Below are 26,362 nucleotides of genomic sequence, written 5' to 3'. Positions count from 1 at the left end.
TTGTTTTTACGGCATAACAGATTTTCCTCAAAGCTTTACTACAGATTGGGATATGGGCGAATTACTTGTGGCCGATGTTATTACCGGTGGTGTCTGACTTTATCCGTAATCCAGATGCTATCATTCGTGGTGTATGTTAATGGAGTTATTAGCTTCAGCCAGTCCGGTTTGCGTTTCTGTTTCGGGATCCTCGTTCTTTGCTGCTAGGTCTTGAATCCTTATCAGGCTTTCTGTACTACTCCTGCCTTTGAAGGTTTTTTGCACTGTTTTATTGTACCAGTGATTCAGCTGTTTCTCGTTGGTCCTTATGACGACTGCTCGGTTCGGGTGCTCTCTTATTTGATGTTGGCTCCACTTTGCACAGATTTTTGTTGTCGATTGTAGTGCTTCTGTTCAAGCTGGGGCTACGCTTTGTATGGGTTGTGTGGTCTGTGCGGATATGTTTAGTCTCCTTTGTCAGTTTTCCCTCTGGTATCGTGTGTAGTTTCCCTCTTAGGTGTAGTTCGTTGCTATACTCTTGTAGCTGGTTATGTGTTGTACTAGTGGCGTAATTTTCGGGTCTGTTTCATTTGTCTTTCTTTCCACCTCTTTTTCCTCTACTTAAGTTTATGAAGATTTTTTAACGAGGCCCTTGGGGTGGTATACTTTGGAACGTTTAATTCAAAGTACTCATTTTACAACAAAAACAAAAAATCGAAAATATCTATATGATAATTTAAATTTTTAAGATGAACCATTATCTCACTTAAACCCTACTGCCAATCCCTACCTAAGATCACGCTTGATTAACTCCTTACTAACATAATAATAGATATTATGTAATCACTTTATCAATCAACTATGCATACTTCACTAAGAGATCATAAACCATGATAAGTTAAAACTTAATTACGAACCATACAACATATCTAAATAGTTATAGATCATAATCAAATAAATCAAAGCCAACGATGACACATCATCACTAAGAACTGCAATTAAACAAAATAAGACACTTGTGTGTGTCACTTAGTAGAAATTTCATAAAGGGGTCAAAATATACATTTGCAATAAAAGAGAGAATAACAATAAGATAAACATATGTACAATATATAAATGACACAATCATCATAGCATTATCTCATGTCATTACACTTCAATTAATATAGAAATCACTAGTCATTTTCTTACACTTGAAATTTACACTTTAGGCATATCATAAAAAAAATAACACCTTTAATGCTCGTACACCTTATTATATAGGGTAAATCACACGTTTAATACCTAAACTATTACTTTTATTCCGTTCTGGTACCTAAACTTTTTTTAAAAAAATCATACATGTAACACCCCCAACCCGTACCCGACCTGGATACAAGTTCGAGGTGTCACATTGATTTTTCAAACTTTGACTCTTAAAGAAAATCAAGGAAATTTTAAACTTTCATTAAAATAAAATTTGTTAACTTACATAAGTTTACCAAAATAATACAAAATCTATCAGAGCATTCGTACTTAACAACTTATTGCATGCCAACCCACTATATGCAACAAAATACATACTTTGTTAATTACTTCTGATCTGATCTTCTAATAAGGTATGTTGTCCGAGCAACTTCTAATTCTGGTCTTCTTGCTTCTTTGTACCTATGTGTAAATCACTTACATGCTAAGTCATAGACTTAGTGAGGCATAATAATATGATAATGCATTTCATATAAATATGACTATGCAACCTAATTATTCCAAATACAATCATATTACGCAGTGTAAATAATAATTACCTGATAGCATATAACCATGTAAACACTTTTGATATCTTTATAAGCCCATGTACATTATTGAGAACTCGAGGTATGTGAGTACATTGAGGTTGTGCACATATGTTGTCACTACAACTCGTATAAATTCCCACTAGGGGCACTGAACACTATGTTCCGAAGGACCACTATTTCCCGAAAGACCACTCCTTAAGGATCACATATATATTCCAAAGGACCAAATATGTGTCATGAAGAACCACATATATGTTCCAAAGGATTACATATATATCTAGAAGGACCACATAGAACCCTCGACTCTTGGCATGCCAACTATACCCATAGCTCTCATATCACATAACATGGGCATTATCATTTATGTCATTTTACATATTCATATAAGCATGTATTTCACTTACACTTGGGACATTTCCATATCACATAGGCATATGATCTCATAAATCACTTTCACATAGCTTAACATAGTCACATAACATGCATGATAACATATATCACATATATTCATATTAAACACATGCTTATGTTCATGAGTTTATGCATTTTAATATAGGAAATAAACTTATTGCAAGTCTTACTTCCATTAAACATCATACACTAACTAAGATGCACTCACCTTATTCTCACTTGATTCGAATCGAATCTATTTCTTCGATTGTTCCGGAACTTACTTATGCTCGATATCTTTGCTATGGAGTCTACGTTGAGAGGAGGAAGAATGAGAAGGGAGAGTTTTCTGGAGAAATCTCTCCTTAAGCTTATCCCAACGTGTATATATCTTCTCCCTATTACATTTTAATTCATTTCTAGGTTAAATGACCATTTTGCCCTTCCATTCTTCTTTCTTTGTAATTTAATCCTACACCAGAATTTCCATATAATAATGCATGAACTTTTCAATAAATTCTACTGTAATCACTAAATTCTGATTTTTTTTCAATTTAGTCACTAACTCGTAGTTTGGGATGTTACAATACCTAACATTTATTTTAGGTTTAATTTTGGTATCATACCATTAAAAACTTAACAATGATGTTGACGTGTCACCTTAAGATAATTTCATGTCATCATTGAAAAAAATGTCAGTCTGTTAATTTTTTAATGGTGGGGTACCAAATTAAAACATAAACTAAACGTTAAGTATAATTTTGATAAAAATAAAATTTATGTACTAAAATGGGACAAAAGTAATAGTATAGGTACTAAATGTGTAAATTACCCTAGTATATTTCGTACCAAAATTTACTTCAGTTTAAGAGATAATTATTTTAAAATCATTTATTATAAGGACAATTGAAACAAGCCTAAGGTAAAATCAAACTCGATGGTCACAAATAGATCATCATACTCTTCTACACATGAAATTCATTCAACCAATAGTCATGAGAAAATAAACAAACTTGAGCATATAGCTTATCACTTAACATGAAATTTTAACACATTCAATACTTAATTCAAAGTATCCATCAATATGGACTTCACCAAATTATAATCATTAAGCACTAATCTTAGCAAAATCTCGGAAACACATAATTAAATTTAAGTTATTTTGAAATATGACACTATTGATGAATATATAAATTTTAGAAAGTAAATTACAATGTTATGTTGAGCATATGCTTCAAATTTAACAATAGAATAAATTGTTAGTAATAATATTTTAATCGAGAGATTAAATTACAACTTTTATTAAAAAATAACTCGCTTATAATAGAATTAATTATGTAATTTTAAGTTTCTGATGACGAACTCAAATAAAATTTATGTTCATTTAAATTCAATTATATGTGAAGTTTATCTAAATTTATTTTAATAAAAATTATCATTTTCATCTTTATATTTTTATAATAGTTCATACACCTTACACATGGTTATGGACAATGTACATATCTTATACATGCATATATATCTTACACATGTGACATGTAATTGCTCGAATTTGAAATAAGGTAAATCAATACTTCCTTTAAATAACTACTAAGGGATATTTTCTGAGATTGGATTTAGATTTACTATTATCACGTAATTCCAATGAGTGGCAATTGAGTAATAATGTTATGAAAACATGCCTGTTTATAAATAATTTGAAAACATTCTTGAAGCAGCAAAACACGTGGCGAAAGATTGACTGAAAAAAATTTATTTAAAAAAAAACCGCCGCGAGGCAGCGGATGCTTCCTACGAAGTTGAAATTCAAAATATCGGAAGGGCATTCAAAAGATGATGTGAGATTAATTAAAACTCGGGGCAATCTCGAGAAAAACAAAAGATGGCCGATTGGACGGCGACGATTTAAACTAGGGGAAAACGCAGGACAATGAGCCTCGTGAAGCGAGCAAAACCCAGTCAAATTTGTATTTGATGCCCCGTTTTCTGGATATTTGGACCAATTCCAATTCCTAATGTTTTCAAAATTGAAAGATCTTGTTCAGCTTTTGCATTTAATTGGTTGCCGGTCCCTAAACTTTAAATGATTGACAAGATTTTTATTTTAATAATTGTTTTACGAAAAAGAATATTATATCAGTAACAGGCAAATTCTATAAACAACGTTAAATGGATGATATATGATATTACACGGTTATAATTTAGGTTTTAGAATTTAAAATTTATGCAATTTGAGTTTAGAGTTATATGATTTAGAATTTAAAGTATAGAGACTAAAGTTAATAATATTTAAAGTATGTGATTAAAAGTTTTTAGTTGATTTTTTTAAGTTGTGAGTTCAATATCTACTATGAGCAAAATTTTCATTCCTCCTCTCCTAAATAGGAATTGTTCCAAAAATAGGGTTTAAGATGTGATAATATTTAAACATTGGTTTTATAATTAAAGTATTTCACTAATAAATAGGGATGCCGACTGGTTTGAGAATTTTAACTAATCAGATCAGATTCGAGAAGTATATTTCCTCCTTTCGAAATTGATCTGACTCAAGGTTCGGAAGGTCTTAAACAACCAAAAAAATATAGTATTTTTCTTATTTTTATTCGATAAAATATGAATTTATCTTAAAAATATATAGAGATATATATTATAGCAATTATCTCTGAACATGTAGAAGAAAATTATACTATTGCAGGAGGCTTCTGGAGGCATATGTTCGGTCTTATTGGCTTATCAAAGGGGATCCGAGCATTGTTTTGCTTTTTATAGCAGTGTTTGTTTAAGTACAAAACGATGTTTGTTTTAAGGGCATGTTTAGATGTCATTTTAGGCTCTGTTTGTTTGGGAGAAAACATTTTATAGAAAATGTTTTCCCCGTTTTCCTATGTTTGGTTCAAGGAAAAGAGGGAGTCAACGGAAATTATTTTACGATCAAAGGAAAAAATAGCCCCAAATCCCGTAAAACAACTTACCCTTTGAAAAAAGGGTAAGTCATTTTCCAAACGCTCATTCATATTTTCTCGTCCCTCTCTCCACGCTCGCAATCACATGGCCTCTTTCTCACCGACGAAACTAACTCAGGCGGATCGTCATCTCCTCAGGTAAATCTCTATTTTCATCTTCTCGGTTATTCTTCTTTGAGATAGATCTGTAACCTAGATTTACATTTCTTCTCGGGTTTTTTCGGTTCTTCAAAGTTTATGTTTTTCCTTGCAAATGGTTATTGCCTTTGATTCCTAATAAGTTAGGTGGTGGGGGGTTTAGGAGAAGAAGCAAAATAGTTTTTGGTTACCTTTTCTGTTATCATTGTTCTTTAAGCTTTGGGTATGTTCTGTTTTAACTATAAGAAGGTCTGGTTTTTTACCCGTTCATGTTATTCGTTCTTTCTCTTGTGCTTAACCAGATTAGAATATTTTGTAAGTGTGATAAACTAGTTTATGCATTCTGTTGATCATTTATTCCTCAGTATAATTTAATTAATTGTGTTGCGTAGCATGCCAAAACTTGAACAATGAAGAAAATTGCATTCAGTCAGAAGCATTTGATTGCGGCCATATTGAAAAATATGGTTTGGGTTCTTGATTTTATCTTTGAAGGTCGCTTCATTTTTCCTCACTTTTGTTCACGATGTTCTTGAAAGCATGTTTAACAACAGTTTTAACACAAAATTTTTCCAATAAATGAATATAGGCATTTGAGCTGTGATTGTTATGAATAATTGGCACTCTTAAGTACGTTCCAAGGTCGGTAGTTAGAGGAATTCCACTCAAAAAGCTCAAGTAATCTGTTGTGTCTTGATTTATATTAGGGGAGATAAATATCTTAACTTTTGTAGGTTAATCGAAAGACCTGAATCTTTGCTGAATATGTTTAGTGTTGAGTTAATCGATCGACGAAATCGGCCAAGAGGGGGGTGAATTGGTAATTAAAAAGTTGGTGGAAGCTTTTGCAGAAAATTGAAAGTAATTGCACAGCGATTTAGAGTGGTTCGACTTTCTCAACCAAAGTCTACGTCCACTACCTTAGCTATCCACACTAAGGATTTTCCAACAAATTCACTAATTTGTTCTTTCTTTTGAGGTCAAAGAGTAACCTTATAATTCCCTCAAGAATTATACCCCAATTCTTGAGCACACTCTTTTTCAAAGAGAAATACACAAATTTGCAAACTTACAAGGAAAGCCTCACAAGGCAATATGTTTGCACAATTCTAGAACAAGATAAGAACACTTAAAGATGGTTACAAATGAGCACAAATTGTGTTCTTGAAAGAAAAATGAATATTGAAAGGAAAATTGGCTTGATTTGCACAAACTTGTTGTTTGATGCTTTCTCTCTTGTTTCTCAATGATTTCTTGTTGTCTCTTGTTGATCAATGGCTTCAGAACTTGTTTAAATACTCCTTCAATTAATTTTGAACGTTGGGGATGATTAGTGGAGTCAATAGAGCTGTTTAAGTGTGAAAATAATTAATTAAATCAATTGGGAGCGTCAGTGCATCGATGCATACACAAGGTGCATCGGTGCATCAAGTGTAAAATTCAAATATTTTGACCGTTGGACCCTTAGTGCATCGGTGCACTAAGAGTGCATCGATGCATAAAATGCATTCGATGTTTCAAAATAGCCAAAGTGCATAGATGCATGGCTTGTGCATCGATGCATCAAATGCACTGAGTGCATCAATGCATAAAATGCATTTGATGTTCAATATATTCAATGGTGCATCGATGCATGGATTGGTGCATCGGTGCATCCCTTTAAAAAATTGATTTTAGGCTTGATTTTGGTTCAAAATACTTTGTGAAAATTGTTTCAAAAATATATTAAGTATAAAACACAATTTTACAATTTTAGTAAGGTTTGAAATTGATCTTAAAAGACTTGGAGTAATAATTTGATATTCGATTAATTAAATTGAATACACTTAGAAAATAATTTGTAAAATCTTAAAATTCATTTAAACTTAATTTGTTATATCGAAACATCAAAATGTTTTCAACAATCTCCCCCTTTTTGATATAACAAAATATTTTTGTAATTTTAAGATTTTCTTTGAAAATAAATTTTGAAATCAAGTTTGAAAAATTAAGTTTGAAATTACTCCCCCTTACTCTAACACTTCTCCCCTTTAACACTTTTACACTTCTTCCCCTTTTTGTTAAATCAAAAAGACTCTAAAAATGATTTAAACAAGGTTTTGAAAAACAAAGCCAATTGATTATAAGTAAATATAACTTAAGCTACTAAGATCGAAGATCAAGAGAGATGTTAGCCATTAGTTTCATAATCAATATTCATATCAAATGTGAAATGGTATAATTGGTCATAATGCAACTAATATGTAAATGATGCAAAAATTAATAAACATTAAGCTTAAAATCTATAAAGATGAAATATGTTCAAATATCCAACAACCAATAAATTCAAACATCCAAAACAAACAATCCAGAAACATCAAAATCAATACAAGTTTTAAAAACCAAGAAAGCATAACAAGGAAACAAATCTACTCCATCAGAGGATCGAGAGGAGGAGGATAATGAGCTCGTACTTCAAGAGTGAGAGCGTCTATACGTTCACGCATCTCCCACTGAAACTCAATAATCTGAGACTCTATGGAAGTAAACCTCATATCAAATGACTCTAAGAAAGATCAAAAATATAGTGGCGTTTGATCTTCTTGTCGAGCTGGTTCTGGTGCAGGTCATCGTCTGGTACGTGATCGTCGAGGGATCATCGTCAACAGCTGGTGCCGGAGGAGCACGAGAAGAGCTAGGAGCAGCTCGTGAAGAACTAGCTCCCAGAGTTTGCTTAGAGGGTCGAAAGACCCATTGACCAGTTACCTCGTCCTATTTCCAATCGGCTTTCTTCAACGAGATGAGATTGATTGGATTTGAAGAGGAATTGGATTGTCAAGAAAGACATTTAGACCGAGTTTGATAAAAAGGTTACTAATAAGACATCCATAAACTAATGTTTCGACATGTTTTGAAGGAACAATATTTATGATATCCACTAGTTGACTATATATAATGTGGGGCAGATTTATTTTGTTCTTATTCTTGATACAGTGCATCCAACATAAATCCCTAGTACGAAGAGTGGAGTACCTACCTCCGGATGGTCTAAACCACCAAGAGATCATCAAATGAAGAAAACGATCGTGATGAGATCGTAGAGTACTAACACTAGCATTTCGAACATAGGAATATTCCACAGTTTCATTCTCATTATATAACCCATCATCATCTAGCCCAAAACGGAAAGCTATAGTCTCGGGGTCAATATTAATATATTGGCCTAAAAGATAGGATCTAATTTCTATAGTCCCACATTGAGTTTGGTTTTGAATACATACCACATTAGAGTAAAAAATTTGGACTAACTGATGATAGACGATAGGTTTGAGGTGAAACATTTTATCAAACTTCCATGTTTTGAGAATCAGAAGGTATTCGAAGTCAATATCAATCATAGCTTGAAGAGAAGGAATACGCTCTTCCCGGATTCTATAAGATTAGAAAGAATTTATATATCTATGGTACAAGTCGTCTCTACGATGTTCAGGCATATTAAAATAGAGTCCTATAAGACTATTAGGTAGAGGAGGAACGAGATTAGGAGGACGGTTTGAATGACTCGATGAAGTCCTATGATGTTTAGGGTTGAACATGGTTAAGGAATCAAAATAAGGAATGAAACCTTGAAAATTTCGGATTTGAGAGGAATGTGATGTTGTTTTTCATGATTTAATGATAGTAGCAGGATAAAGAGATGAAAAGCTTGATGATTTCGACAAAATTTCGTTGATTTTGAGCAAGAAGAGAATTTAGAGAGGGAGAGAGGTGTACGGTGGATGAGAGTTTAGTTTTAGGGTTTGAAACAAATAAGAAAATAAGTCTTTTAAACCTCAAAACCTGACAAATGCATCGATGCATGGCCTTGTGCATCGATGCACATTCAAGGCGTGCATCGCTGCACCTTCATGGTGTATCGATGCACATTCAAAGGGATGCATCGATGCATTAAGCACAAAAATGTCAAAATTCCGTTTTAAACACTCAAAAATTCTAAATTATTTAGCTCTAGTGGTATTGGAAACTCATATATTGAAAATTAATCATGTTCAATCAATCAAATTAATCCTTAAACTACATTTGAACATAAAGTTAATTTTCACTAAAGAACATAAACTCCCCCTAACTAATAGCAAAGAATGCAACCAAAAATTATTATTATAAACATTTTTCATTTATTCTTAAAAGTGCTAAAAATATTTTAAACACTAAGTGAAGATAGGTTAGTTAAACCTAATTCTCTCCTAAGTGTCCAAAATATTTCTTTGTCTAAAGGTTTTGTAAAGATATCTGCTAATTGGTGCAAAGTATCAACAAATTCTAGAACTACATCTTCCTTAGCGACATGGTCTCTAATGAAGTGATGTCTTATTTCAATATGCTTAGTTCTAGAGTGTTGGATGAGATTTTTAGTAAGACAAATAGCACTAGTATTGTCACACTTGATAGAAATGGTACCTACTTCAATTCCATAATCAAAAAGTTGTTGTTTCATCCATAAAACTTGTGCACAACAACTGCCGGCTGAAATGTATTCCGCTTCAGTGGTAGATAATGCAACACAATTTTGTTTCTTTGAAAACCAAGAAATCAGCATATTTCCAAGGAATTGGTAAGTACCGGAGGTTCTTTTCCTATCTAATTTGCAACCTCCATAATCCGCATCAGAGAAGGCATGCAAGCTAAAACTAGAGTCTCTAGGATACCAAAGTCCTAAACTAAGAGTGTCCTTAAGGTATCTAAAGATTCTCTTAACAGCTAGTAAATGCGATTCCTTAGGGCATGATTAAAATCTAGCATATAAGCAAACACTAAACATAATGTCTGGTCTACTTGCAGTTAGATAAAGCAAAGAACCAATCATTGATCTATATAATTTAACATCCACACATTTACCTCCTTCATCTATGTCAAGCTTTGTTGATGAACTCATTGGAGTGTCATAAGGTTTCCTATTTTCCAGTTCAAACTTTTTGAGCATATCTTTGACGTACTTAGCTTGATTGATGAAGATGCCATCTTTTCTTTGCTTGATTTGGAGTTCTAAGAAAAATGAAAGTTCCCCCATCATGCTCATCTCAAATTCACTTTGCATTAACTTAGAAAATTCTTGGCAAAGAACATCATTAGTAGAACCAAATATTATATCATCAACATAAATTTGAACTACTAATAAATCTTTACCTTTATGCTTTAAAAACAATGTAGTGTCAACCTTCCCTTTGGAAAAACCTTTTTCAATTAAAAAGTTTGACAATCTTTCATACCAAGCTCTAGGATATTGTTTTAAACCATAAAGCGCTTTTGTCAATTTAAGAACATGATTTGGAAATTTTAAATCTTCAAAACCAAGAGGTTGTTCCACATACACTTCTTCTTTTATAAACCCATTTAAAAATGCACTTTTAACATCCATTTGATATAATTTAAATTCATGAAAACATGCAAATGCTAATAACATTCTAATTGCTTCCATCCTAGCTACGGGAGTGTATGTTTCATCATAGTCTATGCCCTCTTCTTGAGTGTACCCTTGAGCAACAAGTCTAGCCTTGTTTCTCACTATATTATCACTTTCATCAAGCTTATTCCTAAATACTCATCTAGTACCTACAGTAGATTTATTACTAGGCCTTTCAACTAATGTCCATACTTTACTCCTCTCAAATTGATTTAACTCTTCTTGCATAGCCATAATCCAATGTTCATCATTTAATGCTTCTTTAATATTCTTATGCTCATGCATGAGATAAATGTAACATAATTACAAATATTTCTAAGAGAAGATCGAGTTGTTACCCCTTTGGATAGATCACCTATAATCTCACCATCCTTGACATAGTTGTACTCTCTTGGGTACGATACTTCTCTTTCTTCAATGGTTGGATTCTCGAGAGGATCATGAGTTTCCTCATCTTTCGTTTCTTCATTTGATGATGGTTCTCCAACGTCATGTCTAACGTCATTTGTATTTATAACACATACATCATCATTCACACAAGAATCCTTCCTCGGAAGGAGATTATCATCGAAAACAACATGTATAGACTCTTCTACAACTAAAGTTCTTTTATTAAATACTCGATAAGCTTTAGAATTTAAGGAATAACCCATAAAAATTCCTTCCTCACTTTTAGCATCAAATTTGCCAAGATTGTCTTTATCGTTGTTTAAAACAAAACATTTACATCCAAAAGGATGAAAATAGCTAATGTTAGGCTTTTTATTTTTAAAAAGTTCATATGGAGTTTTCTTCAAAATAGGCCTAATCATTACTCAATTAATAACATAACAAGTGGTATTTGTGGCTTCCGCCCAAAAATATTTTGGCAAATTGTTTTCACAAAGCATGGTTATAGCCATTTCTTCTAAAGTTCAATTTTCCTCTCAACAACTCCATTTTGTTGAGGGGTTCTAGGTGCTGAAAAATTATGGCTAATACCATTAGAATTACAAAATTCAGTAAATCCAAGATTTTCAAATCCAGTTCCATGATCACTCCTAACACTAGTTATAGAGTAACCTTTTTCGTTTTGGATTACTTTTGAAAATGTGATGAATTTTTCTAATGCTTCATCTTTAGTACTTAAGAATAGAACCCAAGTATATCTAGAATGGTCATCTACCAAAACAAATGAATATTGTTTTCCTCCCAAGCTAGTAGTTCTAGATGGCCCAAAAAGATCTAAATGGATTAATTGTAATACTCTACTAGTTGATATATCATTAATGGATTTAAAAGAAACTCGTTTTTTTTCTTTTAGCACAAGCATCACAGATTTTATCATTATCAAATTTTAGTTTAGGCAACCCTCTTACTAAGTCTCCTTGAATTAGCTATTGCAAAACTATCATACTAGCATGTCCTAGTCTCCTATGCCATAACCAACTATCATGATCATCCTTAGCAACTAGGCATAAATTAGTCATATCTATGGAATCTAAATGCACCATATAAATATTTCCTATTCTATGACCAACAAGCATAATCCGATTAGATGCAATGTCAATAACTTTACAACCATTAGTTTCAAACATGACATTGAATCCCTTATCACATAATTGACTAATACTCAAAAGATTATGCTTTAATCCATTCACATATAAAACATTTTTAATTTGTATGGAAGATGTATTACCTATTGTACCTATACCTTCAATATGACCTTTTGAATTATCACCAAAAGTCACTTCTCCTCTATTTTAGGCATTAAGCTCTATTAACCGACTTTTGTCTCCGGTCATGTGTCTTGGGCATCCACTATCAAGGTACCATGAGTTTGAATTTGTTTCCCGTGCCTTGTAGCAATGCTCCTTTTCCTACAAACATAGATTAATTTCTAATTTTTGGTACCCAAATTCTTTTGGGTCTATATTCATTAGTTTCCAAAATCCTAGTCCCCTTAGATATTCATTTGTTTAAGATATCCTTATATTTAGTAGCAATGAGTCATTTAGGAACCCATATACTTCTAATGATTTTTCCATTAGAGGTTCTTTGGGGACCTCTATGATTGTAGTTTTTTAAACTTTTTCTAACAAAGTTGGATTTTGAATTTTCTCCATTTTCAAAATGTTTTGTTCCAACTTTATCAAAAGAAGTTTTAAGATCATCAATTTTGTTTTGATGATCATCATTGACCTTTGAAAGTAAATTTTGTAAATCCAAATTTTTCTTTTCAAACTTTTCAAGTTTGATTCGCAAATCTTTGATTTTACTTTCAAGATCGTTGTTGGTTTTGGATATGAGTTTATTTTCATTTTTCAATTTTGAAATATCATTTTTATATTTTAAAAATCAATTTCTCATAATCCGAAGCCAACCCATTATATTCCTCTAATAACTCATCATAAGATAAATCATCTAAATCAAATGAGTTAGAGGTTAACTTAGAATCTTCCCCGAATGCCATCAAGCATAAGTTTGCTACTTCTTGTTCCTCTTCATCGGAACCTTCTTCATCGCTCCATGTAGCCACATGAGCCTTGTGCTTATTATTTGATTGACCCTTTTTCTTTAATTATGGTAATCATATTTGACATGCCCCAATTTTTTGCATTCATAGCAAATGATCGGGTCCTTCTCTTTTGGTTCATTTTTGAAACCTCATTTCGTTTGAATTTTCTTCCTCGGTTAGGCCTCATCATTTTTCTGAACCGTTTGAGAAACAATGACATTTCCTCGTCATCGTCATCTTCATCTGAGTCACTTGAGAGCAACTCCCACGTTCTTCTTCTTCTCCGTCTCCTTCTTTGGCTCGTCTCTTTTCTCAAGGTCTTCCTCTTCTTTAAGTATCATTTCATGCATGAGGAGAGAGTCAATAAGTTCATTGATGGTCAAAGATTTTAAGTTCTTAGCCTCGATGATCGCCGTCTTCTTTGATTGCCAAGCTTTTAAAAGAGAGTAAACTAACTTCCTTACAAGCTTGTCATTTGGAATGATTTCTCCATATGATTTGAGACTATTAACAATTGTGGAGAATCTATCCGTCATAGCTTTGACATCTTCATCCGGTTTCATCCTGAAATTTTCATAGCTATGAGTTAGAAGACTAATTTTAGATTCTTTTACCTCGTTTGTGCCTTCATGAGTGACTTGTAGTTTTTCACATATCTCCTTGGCTGTTGTGCAAGATGAAACTCTCCCGTATTCATCCGGTCCAAGAGCACAATAGATAATATGGATAGCTTTGGAGTTGAGCTGGAACATTCTTGTCTCTCATTCACTCCACAATCTTGGATGAGTAGAAGGTTTGATGTATCCATCTTCTATGATATTTCATGCTCCATGTCACTTGCTTGAATGAAATACATCATCATATTCTTCCAATAAGCATAATTAGCTCCATTGAAGAAATTAGGCTTGTTGACGGGCAATGAATCGAGACCGAAGTCGGAGTTTAAAGTGCCGACCATTGATGACTTTGAAAATCGATGTAACTATTCCCAAATCGACTCAAGAGGCGATTAAACCTTCAAATGAGTGAGGCTCTGATACCAATTGTTGAGTTAATCGATCGACGAAATCGGCCAAGAGGGGGTGAATTGGCAATTAAAAATTTGGTGGAAGCTTTTGTAGAAAATTGAAAGTAATTGCACAACAATTTAGAGTGGTTTGACTTTCTCAACCAAAGGTTACGTCCACTACCTTAGCTATCCACACTAAGGATTTTCCAATAAATTCACTAATTTGTTCTTTTTTTTTAGGTCAAAGAGTAACCTTACAACTCCCTCAAGAATTATACCCCAATTCTTGAGCACACTCTTTTTCAAAGAGAAATGCACAAATTTGCAAACTTACAAGGAAAACCTCACAAGGCAATATGTTTGCACAATTCTAGAACAAGATAAGAACACTTAAAGACGATTACAAATGAGCACAAATTGTGTTCTTGAAAGCAAAATGAATATTGAAAGGAAAATTGGCTTGATTTGCACAAACTTGGTGTTTGATTATTTCTCTGTTGTTTCTCAATGATTTCTTGTTGTCTCTTGTTGATCAATGGCTTCAGAACTTGTTTAAATACTCCTTCAATTGATTCTGAATGTTGGGGATGATTAGTGGAGCCAATAGAGACATTTAAGTGTGAAAAAAAATTAATTAAATCAGTTGGTAGCGTCAATGCATCGATGCATACACAAGGTGCATCGGTGCATCAAGTGTAAAATTCAAATATTTTGATCGTTGGACCCTTAGTGCATCGGTGCACTAAGAGTGCATCGATGCATAAAATGCATTCGATGTTCAATATATTCAATGGTGCATCGATGCATGGATTGGTGCATCGGTGCATCCCTTTGAAAAATTGATTTTAGGCTTGATTTTGGTTCAAAATACTTTGTGAAAATTGTTTCAAAAAATATATTAAGTATAAAACACAATTTTACACATTTAGTAAGGTTTGAAATTGATCTTAAAAGACTTGGAGTAATAATTTGATATTCGATTAATTAAATCGAATACACTTAGAAAATCATTTGTAAAATCTTAAAATTCATTTAAACTTAATTTGTTATATCAAAACATCAAAATGTTTTCAACAATTACGCATTCCTTGGCTTTGCTAACTTGCATTGCATTATCCTCCATGAATAAAAGAAGGCTATCTCCAAAAAAAAATAGATGACTAACATTAGTGCCTCTTCTAGATAAATTTAAAACTTTCTAATCACCATTATCAATTACCTCAAGAATAATGTGAAATAATCTTTCCATAACTACCTTAAGTATTTATTTTACAGTTCAAGTATTCATAAATTATTACGATAATTTCTTTGTAGATGGAACATAATTCTATTCATAAAACAATAGTTGGAGTTGCTGCTTCAGCATTGGCTTTTGGGGCTCTTTGGATTCACATAATTAAATCTAGAAAGCAAATAAGTCATCAATGTCAGCTGAATCGAGATGACGAAAGAGAAAATTACATCAATAGTATTTTATATACAGGTGATTAGAATTGTATCGACATAATACGAATGTGACCGCTTGCGTTCTTTAATTGTGTGGCATCCTTAGTATGAACAATTTTTTACAGTCGACAAGATCGGTGAATGTTAAGGAGCAAGTTATCATATTTTTACATATTATTGGTCATAATATAATATTTCGAGTGATTGGATCAAGATATTATAGATCAATTGAGACAATTCACCATTACTTTAGGATTGTGCTGAGGGCTATTCTGAAGTTATATAAATTAGCTATTAGGTTACCCGATGAGTCAACTCCTCCTGAAATAATAAACAATTCAAGGTTTTACCTATATTTTAAAGATTGTGTGGGAGTATTAGATGGAACTCATATTCGTACATCTGTTCCACCTAACATTCAATGAAGGTTTCATAGTCGTAAAGGGGGAACAACATAGAATGTATTAGCTGCCATTAAGTTTGACCTGAAATTTTCGTATGTTCTAGCTGGTTGGGAAGGCAGTGCGCATGATTCTTGTATTTTAACTGATGCACTTACACGCCCAAGAGGATTTAGTATTCCAGAAGGTAATAATTAGCTTTAATAATATAAATTAATTAATTTCAACGCATAATATATTAAGTAATAATAATAGTTTGTTAAATTATAGGTAAATATTATCTTGCTGATGCTGGATATGGCATCCGAAATGAAATTATCTCACCATATCGTGGTGTTCGATATCATTTAAAAGAGTTCAGTAATCATCGTCTAGAAAATGCAAAGGAACTTTTTAATCTTCGTCATTCATCATTGCGAACAACTGTTGAGCGAGTGTTTGAAATTTTAAAGAAACGTTTTCGTGTGATAGATGTAGTCTTGGCTTGTACTATCATTCATAACCATATAATGGGAGTTGATCCTAATGATATAATTAATGAAGGAATGTATGAGGAACATGAGCCTTATTCGATAACATCAATGCTTACACAACGAGAAGAACGAGAAAAAGCTAGAGAATGGGCTAGTAAAAGGGATGAAATTGCAGAAGCTATGTGGATTGATTATATAAATAGAAATATGTAATTAGTTGATAATTATTCCAAGTATTTGTATATGCATGTATGCGACTTCTGGTTAACATTTGGTGATATGAGAGATACATTTAACATTTTTAATGGCCTATAATTAAAAGGCTATGCTCGGTCGCCATTGTTGATGCTCTGGTTTTTTATGCATTCGATTTCTATATAAAACATGCTTTTGAGCATTCCCAAAATTAGATCAAGCTATGTGATATCTTGGCTTTTAGAACAAACTATTGAACTACTCATGTTGTTTAAGTTGACATGTTGTTTTGTATTAGAAGCAGTGTTGTTGCTTTTGCCTTGTGCTCTTAAAATAATAATTTATCATAAAAGAGCCTAAAATTTGTGCAAGGATTACATACTGGAGTGTTGTAAATTAACTGTGTCACTCATGTTGTATCAATCATAAATATCCAAAGACATAGCATATATAACTGTATTTATTGGGTTAGATTTTGTACTTGTATATAACACTTTTGGGCAAAGGCAGTGTGGAGGAGGGAGTTGAACAATACTTATTTACCTTTTGATATCATTTTTTTCTTATATTAGAATGTGCTAATTATTTTTAGTTCGTATAACATTGAAGTTATGTTTGAGTTTGTTATACTATGAAATAGATAATGTTATGTTTCTAGTTATGTTTGAAATTTAATCATTATTATTGTAAGTTTTAAAATTTTGTGTTCCATCGTCTAATTGCTTTCTATTTATATGATTATTAGCAATGAGCACATAAAAAAATTTTAGGTGGACAAAACCAATGGAACATCATTTCCTGGAAATACTTGCAGAAGAGGCGCAAAAAGGTAATAAGTCATCTAATACCTTCAAATCAATTTCTATAAAGCGAGTTGCAACAGCTATTTCCGAAAAAATTGGAGTCCAATGTGACGCTAAACACGTGGAAAATCATTTGAGGACTGTAAAAAACACATGGAAAACTATATGTACGATTAGTGAAAATAGTGGATTAGGATGGGACGACAATATGAAAATGATAACATGTGACGGAGTGACACATGACGCTATAGTGACGGTAATTTCTATATACTATTTTTACTTGAAAGTTAACTTTTACTTGTTATTCTAATTGTGTATAATATTTAACAGGCACACCCGAAATATGGTCAATTTTTGAACAAAAAAAATTGATTCTTATGATGAGATGACTCTTGTTGTCGGTCAAGATATGTCAACAGGGAGTTTTGCTAGAACTTTTGCTGATATAGACTTGGATGATATTAATGAAGGATCAATGCCATTAAATTTTGACACTCAACAGGTCGATGAGGAAGTAACAAACGTATCTTCATCTGGTACATCAAAACGTAAAAGGAAGAATGTCCAAGAAAACATCTCTGGTGATCATATTCAGTTTGTACGTGAAAAACTTGGTGAGATTGCTGAAGCACTCAAAATATTTACCGAGGATCTTTACAAAGAAGTTATGTCAATGGAGAAAGAAGGATTTGATGACGACTTTCTTTGTGAGGTCTTCGATTTTCTAGCCAAGAATGAGCTTGAGGCTAAAGCTTTCTTGGCTAAAAAAACAAAGCATAGGAAAATTTGGCTTCAGAAGTTTACCCAAGGTTAAGATGTGAACTTTAAATGTGGTGTATAATAATTTATGACTTGGACAACATTTTAACTATAATGTGTTGTAGTATAGACTTCAATATTTGTATTGTTGGATTGAAGTGTTGTAGCACTAATTATGAATTAGATTATGTATTATTACGGTTGTATATTATTGTTGTTTTAATTTGACAATATTATTATTAGTACAATGTTATGTACTATTGTTGTTTTAATTTGGTGTACTATTAATTAAACATTCTTAGGATTTATAAACTTTTATAATATATTTTTAATCAACTATTAATATTATCTAAAATACATATTTTTATAAAATATAATTATATATAAAAAAATAACCTTTAAAAATAATAAATAATAAAACATATTCAATATGTACAACTTCTTCATTAAAAAAAGATTCTGAAAATAGTTTTTAGGAAAATTACCCAAACAGTGTAAAACATTTTACAATAAACCATCCAAGTACTGGAAAATGTTTTCTGGAAAATGTTTTACATCCAGGTTTCATTTTCCGTAAAATGTTTTCAGTGAAACAAGCATATCCTTAGTTTCTGTTTTGATACATCCAAAGTGGAGGAGCAACAAGGTTGGTAGTTCCAGTTTCTTTGTAGCATTTCAAGGTAGCGATTCGTGGTTTGGTGAAATTGGGTTCGGCTTCTGTTTGGATGCTTCTCTTTGATGCGTGTTCGTTTTAATAAGCTTTCGCGTTCCATTTTTGTTATAAGTTCCTACTGCTGCTTGATGTGTATTGGCGCCAGTTTGTGTTGGGTTGTGGTTTGGGGTATGCCTTGTTTGTAGTTTGTGCTATACTTGTATTCGATCCTTTCCACCTCTTGGTTAACTTTTTTTCCTCCATTTAAAATTAGAGGGGTTTTAATGAGGTCCTTGAGGTGGTGTACTTTATTTATTTCTTAATATACAAAGTACCCTCTTTCAAAAAAATTGATTCAATCTGAACTTATTGTTTATATTAAAAATCAATCTTATCGAATCAAATTTAAAAATATTAAATTCAGGTCAAGTTATCATCTATGATAAAGTATAAAAAATCTCAACTCTATTTTATTTATAATTTTTTTCTATCAAGGCAAAGCATACTCTTTTGTGGTTGCAATTTGCAAATGTAAAACGTTGTTCATGTCACAATCAAGTAATATGTATACAAATTTCGTGGTGCATGAAAAGTCTTTGGATGATTCGGATTTAAATTATTTTGGATTTGAGTTGACGCAAAATCTTTGGATCCAATCCTTTGAGTCCCACGCATGTGTTTCCCCTTGCCATTTTAGACACCAGCTACACAGCTTCATAATTCAACTCCTTGATCGCTTTATAAGCGTAAAGGCCGACATATATGTTATTTGATGCATTAGCTTAGTTATTCATAAAGGTTTGAACCCACCAACAATCAATTATTCCAGTGGATGGGGCATTAAATTCCTTAAGCAACGTTTGAATCTTGATGTTTGTAAATGGGGCAAATTGGATTGAGAGAGTCGCTCTTACCTCTGTAATGTTCGATCCGGGTTAATTAATCAATAGATCAGATACATGTGGTTATAGAAATAACAAAAAATGAGATAACAAAAGAACAATTGTATGCATTCTGGCAAGATATGACTATTCATGATATCGATTCAAGGTTTTAAATTCTCTTTGGCGAGTCGTAAGGTGCATTTGGAGGGGAAAAAACTTGAGAACAATATTGAAAAATAGATACACAGTTAGGGTAAAAATTGCAATGACACCTAGAAATTTATTCAAAAGATTGGGGCTCACCTGCACATGGTTCATGTGACGGCCATTCAGTCTTTTTCTAATTATATTCGAATCTAGAGTTTTCCATGTTGAATGGCCGGTGTCAGAAGGTTATACCCATGGGAGAAGGATGTTTACAAATCCAAACCACGTGACAACATTCATAAAACCTTCGAATATTTTATCACAATCATGTTCTTACTTCAAATCCTAACTCATAATGTTTTTCTACAAAATCTGATTTAAAATAATCGATTAATAGATAATATACTAATAGTTAAATCAATTTTCTTTTCAAAAAGTTACTGATGATATTCTAGCCGAAGAGATGTCTCGAATCTTACCATATCATTATATATATTAAGATCTTCTTGATTGCGATTAAAGAGACATTGATTATGAACCCAACACTTAATTCATTTAACTCATTGAATTTGATCTTTTACTGCCTGCATTCTATTTTCCTACAGGTTGCTATTTCTATTTATTTGGAATTTGGATGCTTTAGGTTCCGTAGCTCAAGACTATTATTGGACCAGCGGGAAGCATAAATCAAGTAATAGAAGTTCTGGTTGACGTGAACTCAACAACCAATCAATAATAAAAGAAAATATTATTTTTTAAATATTTTAGATTCAAATAATTATATAATGACATATAAAAAATCTGAACAAATTATATTTTATATTCCCTCAAACATATACGTCATCCCCATGTGAAAATGTGCAAAAGATTGCATGAAGATTTTATCAACTAACATAACAAACACCATGGACTTAGAGAAATGGTCTCATTCTAGGACTGTCTACAAAGAAAGTTCTATGACAGATTTTTTCCACATTCAAGAGGCCAACAAGCACATGCTAATAATGTATTATGAGAACATTTGGTTAAATAAGTGGCGGATGAACATTGAGTTTAAGGTAAATAAATATCTACCTTAAAATTTGAATTTTATGCAACTTATTATTTATTTATCAGTTATATTTATTGTAACTACTAGACTCGGCCTAGATGTTATGCCCAAACTTAGGTGGTCACATATCGTATTCAGAAACTCTTTTCGTATTTAAAACAACCTTAAAATTCATATAACAATATAATATGAAATATATCCATAATAAGGATTCATACGATAAACATATATATATATATATATATCAAAAAACTGTATGAAACATTTATAGAACAAAATATTGGTAATACAAATATATCAAGACAGTAGCAAAACACATGTCACCAAAATATAACATTTACAGAACAAAATACGTATGAAACATTTACGGAACAAAATACGGGTAAAACTTGAAAAATCGATTTTTTCGACTCAACTCGACTTGAAAAAACTCTACTCGAATTGACTTCAAGTTGTTATTTCATAAACTCGACTCGAAAAATTTTCAAGTTCAAAACGAATTGTAAAATACAACTCAAATAACTCAAAATTTTTAGTAATTAGTATATTAATTTTCAAGTTTGAGTCAAGTCCATCGACTTTGTATGATATATGTAAATCACATATGAATATATATATATTGTGTATGATTATAAAATATCATTTAAATAAGAATAAAATGATTTCATAATATTGTAATATTTACAATTAAATTTAAAAATAAAATTGAAATCAACATCAACAGTACTGAGTATGCAATTTGCTTGTCCTACTTCTGCCTTATGCTTGAATTGTTGTTAGAAAAAAATTGAAATCGTGTATATTGAGTTAAAAACTAAAATCTTATATCTTTTTATATTTCTGAAATAATTGCAATAAAAATGCTAAAAGTTTTTTTTCGATTTTTTATTTATTTTTTATTTTGAAAAATCATCCTTTTAATATTTTATAGTTAAATATGCTTTTTATATTTTTACTTTTAAAAAAAAAGATAATTTCTATTTTTATGTTGTTCAAACTAATCAAAGATCAACTCCAGGAGTGTTCAAACTAATCAAAAATTTAAGCTCTAAAGAAAATCAGTTCTGCTAGAATCTTATGATCAAAATTGTCTCTAATTTCCAACATTATACCCTGGATGAAGCTTTTCTTGTACAGTTTAGATGCTTCAAAAAGTCTTCAACTTGGTTTCTAGTTAAGTATATGGGCTAGATTGATGGATCGTTGTCCACGTACTAACATGGATCACATTAAAAGAATATCTTAATACCAAAGAATGCTTTCGTGTTCTACATACACAATGAGTACCACATAAAACATGCATACCTTAATACCAAAGAATGTTTCCTTTTTCCTTTTCCCCTAGAGCTTCTACACTTCCTACGAGTGAACTAATGAAGAAAAAGAACATAACAAGTTTATCTACAAAGAAGCTTCTGTTCTTTACATTTTGTAAAAACCAATGCAAATGATACAAGTCACCAACTTTGGTGCCGCAGATCATAAGAAACAATCTTCGGATCCGGGACGACGAGTGGCAGCTTCTCGATATATATGAAAAGACGCTTCATGTTCTCCCTCGAGATCAAGGATAAATCGACAATGTCATTATTGCTTGTGTATATCCAAAGATCACCAGAATCTACTCTTTTCAGGCTGTCCCGACAGAAGGGGCACGACTGAGATTTTATTCGCCTAAAAACACCATGAGAGCATGTGTATATTATCTTTGGTAGTCGAGATAGTCCGTCGAAAAAGGCTAGTGCTAGGATTATTTGCCAAGAGAAGAGCTTGAAAATTGAGCTCCTAAGCTCTTGATGTCTAGCTAATATTGATCATGCATAACTTCAGGCTAATTACTTGATAATCAAGAAGCAAAAGTAGAAAATGAGCAGGTTTGATAAAGAGTGCACAGTAGGACAGCTTACCAAGTTTGATAGCATTTCATACACATGGAATGGTTGCAATGAGGCAACACGATCTTGCTGTGCATCTCCATGCAAATCCCGCATTCTTCTTCTCTCTCTAAATCGATTTCTGATATCTTTCCTTTATTCATTTCATCCCTTTTCTTGAACTTTGCAGCACAAATTTCTTTCTGTTTCCTCTCATCCACATCCGTAATTCCTCGAGATAGTTGCAACAATGATGGAAAGATCACCCCTGTCACGATGATCCAAAGACCAAACAACACAAATAGTGTTAAGATTTTATCAGAAGTTAAGATAGTTATGAATTGGACTCATGCGCAACAACAAAGGATACTCTCTTACACACCATAGAATTCTCTTATGCTAGCTTTCCTTTCATGGATAGACATGGTGGTTTTACCATCAGTGTATGCCTTCAGAGAAAGAACATTACAAATTAATGTCCCTGAAATGATATCGTTTAAAACTTGACCGGAAACATTAACGGATTTGTTACACAAGCACTTGCAAATTACCTTGTATATAAGGATTCTGAGAAATCCCAAGGCACCGGCAAGATGACAATCAGTCCACTGGACGAGGAAAAGGAAGAAATGAGCAGCTGGACTGTAAGATAATCGCATCTGAAGGCAAGAACCATCATATTCTCTTGGATAATCAGAAGCCCTGATCATTCAAAGAAATTACACGCATCAGAGAAAACAAAAGGCGAACAAAAATTAGAATGGGTCACATTACTTGGATATCTCAGCAGTGGTTGCATTCAAGATTCAACAAGAACATGATAGTATAATGTGGTCCCCTATTATACTAATCAACGTAGATGTACATGTAGAACGGACATGAGACTATGACGAACAGACTCTTCATTTTTCATGAAGTACCCGTGTTGGACACTCGTCTTGAACATTAATGACTCGGATGTATGACGATAGACCTCCAAGAATCCTCAGATACACGAAAAACTTTTAAGAAAAACCAAACCATACACATATTCGACACTAGCAACGGTTCCAGTTTTACATGTTCCTACTCTGTTTTACTCTTTTCTGGCAAGGGATGCCACTGATTCCAGGGATTTAAATAGCAGTTGTTATATAGCGGTAACGGTACTGTCTGAAACCATTATTACATGACCATGATACATGCAATGACTACAATAGCACCAGCTATGTTCGCAATAGCGATAATCGCAAGGCAACCGCTATTTAAATCCCCAACTGATTCAGCACGACTTTTGTAGTAAAAATTCTATTTTCAAACTTGAAATTCTAAAACCATATCCCAAATATCTTAAAGCTTGACGATGAAAACGAACAACTACTTACTTTTTCATTACTGTAGGAGTTATCTAATTAAGCAATGAATATTCAATAAAACAGCAAAAGAATTACCAAGAACAATTCCAATTAAGCAAAAGCAATCAATATAGAACCATGGCCATGATAAAAGTCATCAATCTGAAAATTTGAAGTCCTCCCAAAGTAACAAATATGTTAACTAATCAAATTACAAGAGTTCAAATACTACGCTATAAGATAATACAACGAACAATATCACACACTGGATACTTGAAAGATTTTTTTTTTAAAAAAAAACCTCTACATAATTAAAGACTCAAACAAGCTTTAGTGTAAGAAAAGAGAGAAAATTATGGTGAATCACTGCTCATCTACAGAATATCAAAGAAGGAAGAATAAATTACAGGGTATTGGCGAACTGGATATCAGCTTCAAGAGCCTTGAGAGAATCCTTGAACGATTTCCTCATTTCCCAGCCTCTGTATTCTGTTCTCTTTTTGCTAAAAAACCTATAACTGATTCACAGCTCAAAATCCAAAACCCCAACAACCCATTTACCTCAAACAACTATTCCGCACATCACCATTTAAAAAAGAAGGCAGACCCAGTAATTAGCTTAGATTACTCTTTACTCTCTGTATAACGAAACCAAATTTAAAATTTAGAAGAAGCTGAAGAGCGTGAGAAATGGAAGAAAAAAAAATAATCTGCTGAGCTTTCGCTTCGAGCACACGTAAATCTCTCAGCAGGCAGCTATAATTTTTTGGGGTGAAATTCATGAATGGCCGACTAAATTATGTTGAAATGATTTTGTAGCTATTAAATTCTTATTACATTTATTAAATTGTTGTAAAATAGTGATACTTTTTTTAATATAATATATTTTAATGAATATTTGATACTGATTTGATAAAATTATAGGTTTATAATTATTTGATAAATTTAATAATTATTTTGTAATTTTTAAAAGTTTAGTAGCTACAATTATTATTTTAATATAATTTAGTGACGTATTTATGCATTTTACTCATTTTATAAATATTTATATTTTCCAGTTTCTTGTCACTGCCAAACTACGCTACTTAGTTTTGGGTGTACGGAGGATTGTGTGCACTTACGAGTGAAAATAAAGTTGTAGTTGTAGTTTATGTACTAGATAAAACTAAAGGGAGGAGGAAAGCAAAAGAACGACACGTGGAAACATGCATGATGTGATAAACGGTTCTCATGATGTGTGGTATGATGATCGGGTGCCACGTGTCTTTGATTGGTGAAAGCATGGATCCCCACCGCAAACAAACCTGTTCACTTTTCATACAGCTTTTTCAATGTAGTTAATGAAAACATAAAAATTATAAAATTGGGGTTTAATATAAAAATAAACGTTTAAGTTATATCTAAAAGTAATTTTAGATATCTAATTTTTTTTTCGTTAAAATTAATTGTTTAATATTTTTAAAGATTACACTTTTATATGCATACGGTTAAAATTGATCATTAATTGACGTATGTCAGGTTTATACAAATTTTATTTAAAAAATTTGAAATTTTATATGTATGACATGTGTCATTTAACGGTTAAATTTAACGGTGTTAATAGTATAGACACCTAAAAATATAACGTTGAAAACATTAAACACTTATTTTTAATGAAAAATTCTTTAGGTATAATTTGTACACTTATTTTTACTTTAAGCCTAAAAAGTATATAACATAATTTTTGCTATTAATGTTTATATGGTTAATTAAATATTTAATTTGATTAAGTACATAATTGCATCAATTAAAATTGATTAATATTATTCGATCAAAACATAATAAACTTAATATCATTGCTTTCGTACAATCTATTAAATTATATGTTTAATTTAATAGAGGGTAAAATAATACAATATTTTAAAAATTAAAATTTGAAAATAAGATTTAAATTATTTAATATTAATTGAAAATCGAAATTGTACTTGTCTATCTAAACCAACTACAACGATGCTTTAAACATAAGAATTGGAATATTAATAGGTACAGGTACCTAGAAAAGAAGAGAGTGACCATGATTTCGCCGGCACAGTTTGTCCCTTTATTAGGTATTTGCCACAATAATTTCAGCTCAAGAAGAAAAAACATAAAGGAAAAGTTTAGAACAAAAAGC

The 26,362-nt window shown here is 32.0% G+C and overlaps 1 protein-coding gene across 2 annotated transcripts; it reads right to left on the bottom strand.

The window, feature by feature from the left end:
• Positions 1-583: 583 nt before the first annotated feature.
• Positions 584-24,952, bottom strand: LOC120151001 (E3 ubiquitin-protein ligase AIRP2-like). 2 transcript variants are annotated; one of them, XM_039163562.1, is made up of 7 exons: positions 24,618-24,952; positions 23,428-23,578; positions 23,259-23,325; positions 22,910-23,144; positions 22,442-22,676; positions 11,285-11,291; positions 584-594 (listed from the first exon to the last, which is right to left on the bottom strand). In XM_039163562.1, exons 1-5 carry the CDS (start codon positions 24,680-24,682, stop codon positions 22,460-22,462), a joined length of 735 nt encoding a protein of 244 aa, XP_039019493.1. In that variant the 5' UTR covers positions 24,683-24,952; the 3' UTR covers positions 584-594; positions 11,285-11,291; positions 22,442-22,459. The 2 variants fall into 2 exon arrangements, with proteins under 2 accessions (XP_039019493.1, XP_039019492.1); XM_039163561.1 differs by lacking the exons at positions 584-594; positions 11,285-11,291 and having other exon boundaries at positions 22,435-22,676.
• Positions 24,953-26,362: the final 1,410 nt, after the last annotated feature.

Source organism: Hibiscus syriacus, unplaced genomic scaffold (genome assembly GCF_006381635.1).
Source record: "Hibiscus syriacus cultivar Baekdansim isolate YM2019G1 unplaced genomic scaffold, ASM638163v2 tig00111027_pilon, whole genome shotgun sequence".
In the NCBI taxonomy this organism is placed as follows: domain Eukaryota; kingdom Viridiplantae; phylum Streptophyta; class Magnoliopsida; order Malvales; family Malvaceae; genus Hibiscus; species Hibiscus syriacus.
The sequence above is the reverse complement of the archived record's forward strand: the minus strand, read 5'-3'. Positions and strand labels throughout refer to the sequence as shown.

What these genes read in the sequence shown, in the direction of transcription:
- LOC120151001 (XM_039163562.1), bottom strand. Translation starts at nt 24,682, where the DNA reads ATGAGGAAATCGTTCAAGGATTCTCTCAAGGCTCTTGAAGCTGATATC. An exon ending in TAGCATAAGAGAATTCTATG is followed by an intron (nt 23,145 to 23,258) that starts GTGTGTAAGAGA and finishes TCATCGTGACAG; the next exon opens with GGGTGATCTTTCCATCATTG. An exon ending in ATGAAATGCTATCAAACTTG is followed by an intron (nt 22,677 to 22,909) that starts GTAAGCTGTCCT and finishes TGGTGTTTTTAG; the next exon opens with GCGAATAAAATCTCAGTCGT.